At 36.8% G+C, this 12,979-nt stretch overlaps 1 protein-coding gene across 1 annotated transcript; it reads right to left on the reverse strand.

Moving 5' to 3' along the window:
• Positions 1-211: 211 nt before the first annotated feature.
• On the reverse strand, positions 212-11,562 carry LOC135695372 (uncharacterized). Its single transcript, XM_065214442.2, has 12 exons — positions 11,210-11,562; positions 9,904-10,140; positions 8,570-8,907; positions 8,210-8,300; positions 7,649-7,885; positions 7,007-7,080; positions 6,540-6,722; positions 5,204-5,377; positions 4,296-4,466; positions 3,615-3,876; positions 1,685-1,745; positions 212-1,519 (listed from the first exon to the last, which is right to left on the reverse strand). Exons 1-12 carry the CDS (start codon positions 11,354-11,356, stop codon positions 1,449-1,451), a joined length of 2,046 nt encoding a protein of 681 aa, XP_065070514.2. The 5' UTR covers positions 11,357-11,562; the 3' UTR covers positions 212-1,448.
• Positions 11,563-12,979: the final 1,417 nt, after the last annotated feature.

Raw genomic sequence — 12,979 nt, forward strand, 5'->3', positions numbered from 1 at the left:
CTTTCGTATGGAGCCCTCTAATAATTAATCAGGTTAAGGCACTTTCTCAACGTTTAGTTTATTCATAATCAAAATCATGAAAGAATATCAGAGAGCTATCATGTACAGTCATCAAGGTTGTTTGTGGGTTAAAAAATGTCATCATCATTCAATCTTCTTTTACTCAAGAATTTTGGATTATGATTAGGGACAAACAAAAAAGGGAAAAATATCTGAAACTCGTTTTCAAGTAAAATCAAAATTTTTTACAACATTTGAAAACTATGAGCTATTGAGAAACAATACCAACACTGCTTCAATAAAACGTACGAGGTATACTTAATAACACACAACGCTCTAAATCCGTGAAATGTTTAAATCGACAAGTTCTAAAGCATAACAATATGCAAATGGCATGGTGTGCTGTCTTTTTGGTTTACTCGAAACAAAAATTTGTCAAACCCAATTTGGCTTATTAAACCTTTCAGATCAAGCGCTTCTAAAAATTCTTCTTTATGGTGATGAAAGGTTGCCACCTATGTCAAACAATATGATACTTGAGGCTACATTAATATATATATGCCACTGAACGCCTTGATTAAGCTATGTCATCTTTACGTCATCATAAACGAACTGATAGCTCTCCGCGCATCGAATCTTCTGCGGACGCTTGTTTTTTTAAGGAGAAATATTCCAATAAGACAACCTCAGGTAGACAAATTCTTGGTACAAGATACCTCTTGCTAAGCGAGATCCTGACTAACTTAACTTTTGGTAAAGTATAAATAGTATTATTATATGCAATAGGTGCAGGGTTGCAATGTATGTTCACGCTCCCTGTACTATCGTCTTGTAGGTTATTTGTTCGTAGTCTAACAAAATTTTTCACTTATTTATTCAGCGGCCTTAGAGGATCGTGACATCAAGGAGGCCTTCGGAACACCTGCACAGAGGATGGGCAGGGATATTTGCTCCAGGCTCTGGACTCAGAAGAGCTCCGTAATGTTATAACAAAGCTCCTAAAAATAACAACAACAATAACGATAACGGATTTAATGACGTCATCATGGTCCCATCTTTTCTTTTGCCCCAGGCGCCCGAAGAGCTCTCGGCGGGCCTACTTTTGGTTAAGCACGATACCAAATGCATTTATCTTTCAATAAGCCTCTCGTGTTCAATAGGTAATTGGAAAATGACTGGTGGCCAAAGCATCCAGGCAATTGTGATCACATGGTTGACTGGCATGTTCGAAAAATAAATTATGAAAAAATAATCTAAGTTTTTCTATTTCTAGCCTACATATGATAGCAACTGTATTTTTATGCATACCTCGATGTAACTTAGCCTATCAAAACTATCTTTAGCTAAAATAAGCTTACGAAATATATCATATTATATTCTACAGTAAACAAAAATTGTCCAGATTTTAATCACTCGAAAACCAAACATTACCATTTTTGCTTTAACTGCTACTTAAACACCCTGTTGGAGTCTTTGTCTTGCGCAGCGGGATGCAACTCGTCCCAGCCTTTTAAAAGTTCTAAAAAGGACATGGAAAGTATTAGAGGAATGATTCTTCAAATGTAACTCTAAAAGACTTTGATTAAAAGTTGACGCTTCATTCATGGATGCGTAGCAAAGAAAAAAGGGGCTTCATAGCTGGGGAACCAAACTAAAGTGTATTTCGAGGTGAGTAAAATATTACCTTTGATTTCATCTTTATCGTTTACAAATTCACCTTCTTCAAAAAATTTCACTCTCTTATTCTGAAATAAAGAAAATATCATCAATGATATCACAATGGTATCACATATCATAATACCATAATGGTATCATAATGGTATCACATATCATAATATCATAATGATATCACAATGGTATCACATATCATAATATCATCAATGGTATCACAATGGTATCACATATCATAATATCATAATGATATCACAATGGTATCACATATCATAATATCATCAATGGTATCACAATGGTATCACATATCATAATATCATAATGGTATCACAATGGTATCACATATCATAATATCATAATGATATCACAATGGTATCACATATCAAAATATCATAATGGTATCACAATGGTATCACATATCATAATATCATAATGATATCACAATGGTATCACATATCATAATATCATAATGGTATCACAATGGTATCACATATCATAATATCATAATGATATCACAATGGTATCACATATCATAATATCATAATGATATCACAATGGTATCACATATCATAATATCATAATGATATCACAATGGTATCACATATCATAATATCATAATGGTATCACAATGGTATCACATATCATAATATCATAATGATATCACAATGGTATCACATATCATAATATCATCAATGGTATCACAATGGTATCACATATCATAATATCATAATGGTATCACAATGGTATCACATATCATAATATCATCAATGGTATCACAATGGTATCACATATCATAATATCATAATGATATCACAATGGTATCACATATCATAATATCATCAATGTTATCACAATGGTATCACATATCATAATATCATAATGGTATCACACAGCATTAAGTGCCGCGAAAAGGCAAAAGGACTTGAAGACACGACACAATTACAATGAAAACTGTGACATGTCGGTTTAAATATGATTATATTTTGATAAAAATATTCATCAGATACAGCAGGAAATTACGCTAATGCGACAATGCAGAAGACTTGAAAAAGAGAACCTTTTGTGCCAATGATCAACTTGGGCGGATATAAGGTAAAATAAATCCAACATTGATAGTACATGTCATTAACAGCGACAATTATGATAAACACAAAGATTTCAGAGTCGAGCTCATTTCTTGCATTAAACACTTCCCTTCGTCCAAAAATAAAAAATTAGTAAATATAAATTATTGAATAAAAAATTGTCACTATAACACGATGCTTCTTCCAGCTCTCATTTATTTGATGAAAAATTGATAAATTGCAAAACTCGCTTAAAGCTTTATCTTTGTATACCGTGATTGTAATATCTCCTGCTATCTATTAACGACATATGGAGTACGTCCCTACTCATCTTCTCTCCTTCCTTTCTTCAATTTATTCCTTTTCCTTTCCCCTTCTTAAAACCCCTTCCCCGTCTCCTTGCCTCCTATCAAAGGAGACAATCAGTAAACACTATCTCCATGTAGGCACCGCGCAGCCATTGGGCTAGCAGGGGCTATAGCCCCTCCTTTTTTTTGCAATAATATATGGAAAAATTTTTTACTCTAGAGAAAGTTTACTCTAACTATGCTCCAACGCAACATTGGATAGTAAACTGAACCAGATTGTTTATAAAACTCCACTAGAAATAAGCCAATATTTTATAAAAGGGGCGTTTTCCGGCGTTTTAGAGGGCGTGGTCTCAAAAAATTTCGGTCACACCCTTTTCAGCCCTCCCACATTTAGACTGGTGCGCGGTCCATGTCTCCATTCGTATGATTATTTTCTCAAAAATTGCACTTTTCCGATAAATTTCCATGGGATAGTTTCATTCGTGTTCTATACATACTAAAGCTTTTCCAGCGGACACCATTAATTCGCAGTAAAATTAGAAATAAAAACGACAGGCCTGGTACCTACCATGGACTTGAATCGACTGTTTTCCAATCTTGTAACAAACAGCGCCTTGTCGATGTCATACTCGAGACGCGCGTTAGCTTTGGCGTCATCATACGTTGATGTTAGCTGGGCAATGAGAATGTTCACGAGAAACAGCATGATTACAAGCATGCTAATCAAGATGATCACAGTCACGAAATCACTAAACGAATCGTAGCCATCCGCAAATCCGTTTGATTCGGCAACTGCCCTGAAGCCTCTGAGCAAAATATCCTTGAATCCTCTAAAAACCAATTATAAAGATTAAGAGTGACACTCCGTTGCATATTAGAAAACATCCTAAATTCTAAATTTTTGAATGCAAATTGTCTGTATTGGTAATAAAGCCAGAAACGTGTCCTAGGAAGAACAGCATGTTACATAACGTCCTCTGTCATATATTTTTCTTCTGCTATCCTTATATTGCATATATATTTTTCTAGTTAAAAAACAAAAAAATGAAAAACACAAAATTAAAGAAAAGTAACAATTTGGAAAAGAATGATTGGAAAAAAGGACATTGTAAATCTGTCAAGTAAATTCTTCTGAATCATCGAAGAAATTAAAATTAACAGAGTTAACGCAGTCCCTATCAGCAAACCAGCATTGATTCTAATGTTGGCAACAGTAAAACTTTAGAAACAGTAAGGTTGCTACACTTACGTGACTCCCACTGCTTCAAACCCAGTTTTAGTGCTATAGGTGGTTGTTGCTCGAAGGGACAAGTACGTTCCACCAGCAAAAGTGAATAGAATAACCAAGTAAACCGCAGCAAAAACGCGTAACTCCCGCAGGAACAAGCCATAAAGTGTCTTTGCATACAGCCCCAAAGACCTGCGTTCAAAAGTGTCACGTTAAAACCCTTAAACATTGGAATAAACAAAGTAGAAGGGACAGAAAAGGGACAGGAAACAGCAAACTAAGCTTTAACCGCAACTTTGATTCGAAATTTTGACTCCGAAATAAGCTGCCATAATAAAAATACCATTTTTATTTATTTACAGCGCAAATGTGGTCGCATCACAGTAAATGGTGATCATTGTCACAGAAATCGAAAAAGAAAAATAGTTTATTATACATTAGGACTATTCGATCATATAAGAGGTTGAATAGCAATAGCTTGTCAAAAGGAGGCCAGCCAGTATACTGTTTTCCTACTGAGTTGCATTAGGATTGAAACTTGAAAGTACCTTTTGTTTCCAACCTAACGTTTCATACTATTACTCTGTGTTGAACTGAGTTGAAAAGAAATTGCAATGAGCATCGAGTTGCTTTGAAAATGCATAAAGGGCTCTTGCGCAACCGACACGACATGCTTTGCGACTATATTTTCAAAACCGGCCTAGTATTGTACTTTGAGGATATAAATACAGCCCATTTCATCCCGTATAAAATAACAGCTAACGCAAAGCATGCCGGTTGATCAAGAGCCTTTGTGTATGCACATAAAAAGTTTTGATTTGTAATGCAATCCTGAATATGGGGACAATACTGCATCAAGTTGAGAAACGAACAGACCACTGGGGCTGAAGCAGGAACGACTGAGTTTGATGATAGCAAAGACAACTTACTTGCTGGCGGGAAAATATTTGAAGATTCGGAGACAGTTGATCGCATACGTCACAGTGGCAAGATGCCATTGGGCGTTGCTTTTTGTGAATCGCAGCGGCACTATAGCAAGCAATGAAAACAGACCAATCAGATCTAAGCCATTGAACGGATCATAAAAGTAGGCCTTTCGTTCCCTGGAAAAAAGGAGTTCCTGTATTAGAAATATCGCGGGCCAAATGGTCAACACTAGTTTGTGTAAAAGCCTCAAAATGTCTTAGAACACTTCTCTCTCTTTCTCTCTCTCTACGCTGACTTTCGAAAGCCATTAGAAACCTTTAGCGAATTATTTTAAGTTTGCAGTTTAATCCCGTGAAGGCATACCCCGTGAAGGCATAGCCCGGACTTTCGCTTAGTCGGACTGACTTTTCACCTCCTATGAGTATTTCCTTCATAGTCGTAGACTTACTTTTTTCAGAGGGGGGGGGGGGGGGCTCAGAAAATTAATGACAATTCCTAATAAGCAGCTGCTGATGTCACAGGATAGAAAGTGGATTAGCAAAGGGCTTAAAGGTGATTTTTCCGTGCATTTTTCATTATCGAGGAAGAAGAAACACACAAATTTATTTTTAAATCATAATAAGTTTCTTTAGGTTGAGATCATCAGTTCTATTTAGGCACCCAAAATGTTTATGCGTGGAACCAATAATATAACAAAATAATCTAAAAATTGGTAAAGCACTTCCTTATTTTCCGGGGGGGGGGGGGCTCAGCCCCCCTCGGGTTTCGTCAGGAGAGGCTGAAGCCCCAGAGCCCCCCCCCTGAGTTTACGCCTATGATTTCTTTATTCAAGTCAAAAATCCTACCCCAGATAAGTCAGACATTTGGTTATCATACCCTCTTGGTCTGACTAACAAAATTCAACTCTATTCATACTATGTCCTTTGCAAACTGCTTTTTTCCATCCAAAAGTGAAACCCAAGAAAGACTCGTTATACCTACTTTATACAAGAAATATGATAACTTAACGCTAAGCGATAGGAAACTGGGCTTAACTTCAACGCTGACGTTTGCAGTTCAAATGCAGATTTTAAGAAATGACTTTAGACACTCGACTTGAGTCCAATTAGCACCAAAAAGGGTTGCTAAAAAGTGGGGTAAAGAGCTAGGCATGCCAAACACACCATTACGTTTGACTGCAGCAAGTTTTGTTTCATGAAAAAGTCTAATACCTTTAGCACTTTGAAGTCAGTTGAACTTGTGGTCAATAACGCCTTTTAAAAACCTGACACGGATTTTCATCAGCACAAATTCAAGAAAATTGTTTGGAAATGCAAAATCAGTTTCATTTATACTTACTTTTCCATTTGATCAAATTCTGAGAAAATATAGAATACAGTAAATAACAGCGTGGCTACTTCACAGGCCGCTCTTATTCGGTCATATTTTGTTTCGTATTTCGTGGGATCTTTAGAGTGAACGGCTCCCAGTAAGGAAACTGAGAGGAGAATCAGGTAGAGCAGGTACATGAATGCATAAAGGCTGCAAAAAAATAGAATGGGAAATTAAAACGCATAGCTCTTGATTAATTCAGGCTCGAACGAAAAAGAGGGGGGGGGGGCTACGAGGAAAATATAGTAAGAAGATCTAGCAATTCCTTACGCAAACGTTTAACATAATTGACTTTTGAAAGGTCAAAAAGGGAGCGAAATCTGGGCGTTTCTGGAAAAAAAGATGGGTAACATCTTTAGGGCTTGTTAATACGCCCTGCCAGGGTCATGCTGTGCCGTACCAAGGAGATAGAAAGAAGACGGGGGATGACTTACATTATCTGAGACTTTCCAAAACGTAACCATTTGTAGGCAGCCAGTTTCCTGATCACTGGGTGCTTGATGGCATTCTATAGAATTGGATAAATCACATTTTAATTGATTGATAAAATCACCAAGGTCAGGAATTCGAGACAAAGTAATGTTTTATTCAAGAAGCGATTTGAAACAGGGACAACCATCAAGTTGGCGTACACTGTCACTAAATCACATTTTAGGGAATTACTATAACTTTTAAATCGGACATTTTGATCGTAGAAAGGTAATGAGAATCATTGCAAGCAAAACTTTCTTCTAAAACAAACATTGAACATTCTGTGCAGCGTTGAGCTGCATTTCTTAGTTTTTCCAACATCACTTTATTTAATACCCTGAACCATCAATACTTTTTCCACACAGGGGATAGCAGGTAAATATGGCAGGGGCGACAAAATTTGTCTTGGACTTGCAGGGGATGGGATATTGTGCAAAAGAGGGAACTTAAGAATGACTGAGGACAAAAAATACTAGCTTGCAGGGTATGTTGGGGAATAAAAAAAAGTTCGGGTCATTCGATTTTTTGAAGTTAACTCCCCAGTCGAGAAATTTCTCCTCAGAGACAGTTTTGACAGGACTTGTTCCACAGCAGTTATGACTTACCTTGTTATGACCACTTAGGCAGATGGCTTGCAGGCAAGATAAGTCTCGATGATTGAAGCCTTGATCAAAGGGTCCTCTACCGTAATTGTCTCCATCGAGCACTTGATAATAAAAATGGTAGCGGACTGGGATATCAGGAACTCTGTGCCACTCATTTAAGTAAGTGTCTTGTTCATTTTCTGGCATGTTAGGCCAGTCTGGGCTGATAAGTGAGTCTAACACTGCAATAACAGTTTTCTGCAAAATACAAAAACCCTTTTGAATTTCAGCACCTGATACAAAGAATTTGAAAGTTAGATTCTCCATTGGATTCAGTAAATCGTAAATTCAACTTTGAATAAATATTTTCCTCTAAAGGATAGGGCAGGAGGTTATAGACCCCCTAAAACTTAAGGGTTTGCCAGAAAAATTCTTCAATGGAGTGAATAGAAAAAACTGCTATCTTCACGAAAAGATATCAAACATAACAACAGGTAAATTTTGTACACTATCTTTCAATGCTTTAATTACTACTTATATATAAAGATATTTGGCACTAACAAATAAACTATACAAACAAACCTTCATATCTTCCCTGTCGATGTATGTCTTGAACTGAAATGGTGGCAGCTCTTCAGGAAAATATTCATTATATTGAAAGAGCAGACGAATCCTGAAATACGAAAATATGAGCCAATTAGGAGTTTATCAATTTGTAACTGCACATTCTTGGTTAAAATTGGAACTCGGTAGTATAAGCCTCTCTAATGAATTGGTTTGGGTCTGTATGGGTAGCTCCAGGCACACTTCATAACCATTTCCTTGGGTTTTCAAAAATACCTTTTTTCTTATTTCAAAATGATTTCTGAAACCCCTCATAGTATAGTATATAGTAATACCCCCAGGCTTATTTCAACCAAAAAACCAAAAATTACATCATACCTTGATTTGTTTCCAGTTGCATTTATCAACAAGCTCGCCATTTCATCATCAAAGTATTTTAATGCAAATTCAACAGGAAGTTGCTTTCTTGGTTTTCCAGGTTGTGTTTTGATATAAACTAAATCTGGGTCCCTTTCAAGAAGGCTCTTAGCAATTTCTGTGAAATCTCTTTTTCTATTTTCAAAAGTTAAGTTCTCCCTTTGGGCAAATCCTTCTGCTGCCAAGTGAAGCAATGTTTTCTTAACGCCATCTACTTTGATGATCGGATTTGCGTATCTACTTTTGCTTCCATGTTTTGCATAATCTCTGTCAATTAGAATCTTTGCAATTTTGGCAATCTGCAAGTAATTACAAATTGTATCATAAGTATAAGAGTGCAGTGAAAAGCAGTATTAAGGAATCTGACCATAATGCTATTATTCTAGACCTTAGCCTAAAAAGTCAAAACCCAGATAAAATTAATTTAAAAGAATTAAAGAAGTTTAAATGGGCAATCACTGATAAATCCCTTCAGAACTTCAAAAAACAAACACATAATGTGACATTCAATGTGGATGAGCAAGAAAATATAAATCAAATCTATTTCAAGTGGAAAAGAGCTTAACAATGTAATGGAAAAATGTTTCAAAAAAGGTTTAAGGCTACCAAAAATAATGATAACTATATTGATAAAGAGTGAAAAAGATAGACAATTCCAAAATGAAAATTTTCAAATAAAATATTTACGTGCAACCTAATTTTAAAAAATATGAAATAATTAATGATAGTATTTGATCTTTGTAAGATTTGGTGTCACTGACCCATTTAAAAAAGGACAAATGACTTCCAAAATGATGGACGAATCACATAAGACATGTCAGATAGAAGGTAGCCAGTCATGACAATCAAGAGAAACTTTGGCTGATAGCTTTTTATATGTATTTGCAAGGTCAGTAAAAGTTGGGGTGACTAAACATGCAAAAGGGCTGAAGTAATTTAGCAATGTTTTGATTGGAGTTTAAAGTTAGTTGGGGGGGGGTGCTTGAAAGCTGTGAACCTCAAGGAATAGGAAAACACAAAAAAGAATTTTCGACAGATTATGCAATCAATTTGATTGCATTGTTAATCAGGTACTCGCAGAAAGCCATCTCAAAGGACCATACCCAGTAGCGTAGCCAAGGTGGTAAAATTTGCTGGGGCAAAGGCGAGTTTAGCAAGGGAAAAGTAGGGGTCCACACCCTTTTGAATGCCAGAAAATGTCCTTTTTCGAAGAGATATTTTGCATTAGGTGGGGGGGGGGGGGGGGAGGCATCCTCCAGCCCCTTGTCTCCCCTTTGCTAAGCTACTGACCATACCTGTCTTTCATAGCTTGCAAATCCTTCTTCGCCTGACCCAAATGGCTCAATGCAGTGCTGTTCAATGTCATCATACCATGTTGTCATCATCAGAACTATTGGATCATTACCTTCCCTTGTCTCTCTAACAAAAGTGTCATATTTTTCCACAAGTCGATCTGCTCTGATTTCATCCAGGCATTCTGTCCATTTCAGTCCATCTTTTTTCATTTTTTCTTTGTTGTATTTCTCATGGACCTGGCAAAACGGGAGACTGAAGAAATTATCCAGGGTCAAAATTTTTGGGACAGCAGGGAGGACCTTATGTTCTGATAGTATTAAAAGCTTCAAAAGTTAACAATCTTTGAAGTTTTAAACTGACATAAACCGTATCTTGAAGGCGTTATTAATTGGGGAAAATTGGAGACAGCAAGTCAACTACTGTGACCTTCTATTTTCTTGATGAATCATAGATACCTGTTTTTAGGCTAAGTAACCTTGCAACATTATAAAAAAGGACTTCTGGGTTTGGGAAAACTATACCTTGAGAGGCTACACCTTTATCTAGACTTGTGACATTCTCTAGATAAACATTGCACAATATGCCAGATATTCTCCAGAAAATTCTGTTTTAAATAGTAAACTTAACAACCATCCAAGAACAATAGATTTACTAGTTCCAATGAATGCAAGATTGTTAAAACGCAAATGGGTAAGACAATAGGTTGGTTTCGAAAAACAAATAAGAACAATTGGATTTTAATACTGTGATATACGTTCGCGATTTAAATGCGGATTAATGAGGTGTCAGAATGTGAACGGCTTGTGTGTGTTTTCATGACGAAGGGGAACTGAAAACAGTTATAAATTCGTAACTTGACAAGAAAATATGGTAGCGGAAACAAATTTGACAAGGAAGTAGGAAAATTTATTGGGAGGAACGATGCTCGGTACGGTTAACGAGCAGGATATTCAAAATAAGTTGTTAATAATGCCAAATTCGCCGAATAAAAAAGCTTTTCATGCCTCTCGAAGAGGGGTGTCACATACCCCTGCAAGGAAAAAGTGCTCGTCTTCCGTGTTTTTCCGATCTCTCCACCTTTTGTTTAACATCACATTCACATTATATAAATGAACAATTCGCAGTCATGCAGTAAAAATGGGAGATGCTCTCTAAGGAAACTACTTTAACATGAAGGAGAAAACCTTGACAATTTGAACCCATTGAAGGCTTCCCTTCTGTGATATTTGACACCCTTCCTGGGTGAATGGCGAAGCGGTTCCCGCCAATTTACTTTCCCAGAAAGAACAATTCATATATGCTTACCTTATCCCAAAAATCTTCATCTCTTGGATTGAAATCCTCCATTATTGAACGTAGATCAGCTCGTTTTGGATAACTGTCTTCTCTTTCCTCCAACTGCATTTCAGATTTGAATGGATTCTCGACAGCTCCGTACCTAACCAAAGTCATCCCTGTTCGCACAATACAGCTCGAGTTTCTTTATTTATTCAACTTCATAGCAATGCACCAGTTAATCCCCAGCAACTAAAATTATTGTCAGTTATTAAATTACTATCAGGGCAGCATCTGTTTCAAAATATTCAAACCATTACCTTGTATATTCATGTGAAACAAAAGTGTCTGTACTTCACGGAATTTGCTCACTTTGACAACGTGCAATGTGCCAGGGGGTAACCTCATGAACAACGAGGAAACTGTTCCTTTCTATTCTCATTTCGAGGTCATGAAGGAGAAATCGTTTTAGAAGAAATCTGCAACGAACATTGCTGATTGAGATAAATGGCTAATTAAACGCCATGGGTGCTCATTTGGTTTTCACCCCATTATGATGGTTACTTATACGGTCTGGGCTTTTTAAAAATTGAGAATACCAGTCTTAATGACATTTTTGTCTTTATAAAGGAACCCGTTTAGTTTGGTTATAAAAATGAGCTACTACTAACACAGTTTTTAGAAAGATGATAGGAGAGAAGCACTGACCTTCAAAGAAGATATCTTAATTGGATATGTGCCAATCGAAATAATAGCTTTGATAAACTTCTATTGGGCATATTGTGCATTCGAGACTCAACCTGAATAAGCCCAAATCGGATCCGTGAGGACTTTAGAAATCCTTGTGTGGAGTACGATACAAGGCCTATCACGAAGAGCACCTTTCTATGTACTCAGTGGCGTATTTAAGGGACTCTGCCTAACAGTTCCTCTCTCAAATAGTTTCCCGTGCATTTATCAGGACAAAGTAAAAATAAGAGGAAAGTAAGGATAAAATTTCCGAAACGCGACTGTTATAAGCTGGCTGAAATCGGATTACAAAGACGTTTCCAATGCATTTATCTACCGATTCATTTAAACAAGCACTAGCTCTCTAAGAGCATTGAAAAGTCTAGAAGCTTGTACAAGAGTGAAGTGATCGACAATTAAGGGAAAAGAGCGTTCCCTTTCTCTAATGTGTCTACCTTATTTTTAAACATAGTAACAACATTTAGGGTTCCTAAGCACAACCTAACACCACATTGTCTAACCCTATAACAAACATCTCCATATCAATTTAATCGTGTCAGTGGCGAGTGTGCTGAAGATTTTGCTCCGTATTCCTCTAATTCCCTTTGCTGGAATTGTTTGTTAATACGCATTCACCTTCTCATCTAGTTTCATCTGATGCATTACACATTTGCGCATCCTCTAGTGAGAATCACGCATACTTTGGCCTTAACCACAAGCCTCTTGCTTGTTTTTTAGCTTTTAAATACATTCCAGAAACAATGATAGTTTATGAGATTGATTTACAAAGCTCCTTGCGTGCTATTTAAGAGTATGATTTGCTTCCTAAAGCGAGGGAGAAGGGGGGGGGTGAAACCCTGCTGCTGAATAGAGAAAGCTTAACCATATTGATTTTTAGCATCTCCTAGTTATGTCCTACTAAAATAGACATGCGATAGTAGAAGACCTATTAATACGGTGTCTAGGGGGAGGCAACTGGGAGAGTTTTAGGGAGGCGCCCTCTTTCTTCGCCTGTTAGGGGGGTTGCATGGGTAATTTGATAAAATGTTGGAGCTATTCTAAAAATAAGCA

This window comes from Rhopilema esculentum, chromosome 2 (assembly GCF_057945365.1).
Source record: "Rhopilema esculentum isolate cy_ngs chromosome 2, ASM5794536v1, whole genome shotgun sequence".
NCBI classification, from domain to species: domain Eukaryota; kingdom Metazoa; phylum Cnidaria; class Scyphozoa; order Rhizostomeae; family Rhizostomatidae; genus Rhopilema; species Rhopilema esculentum.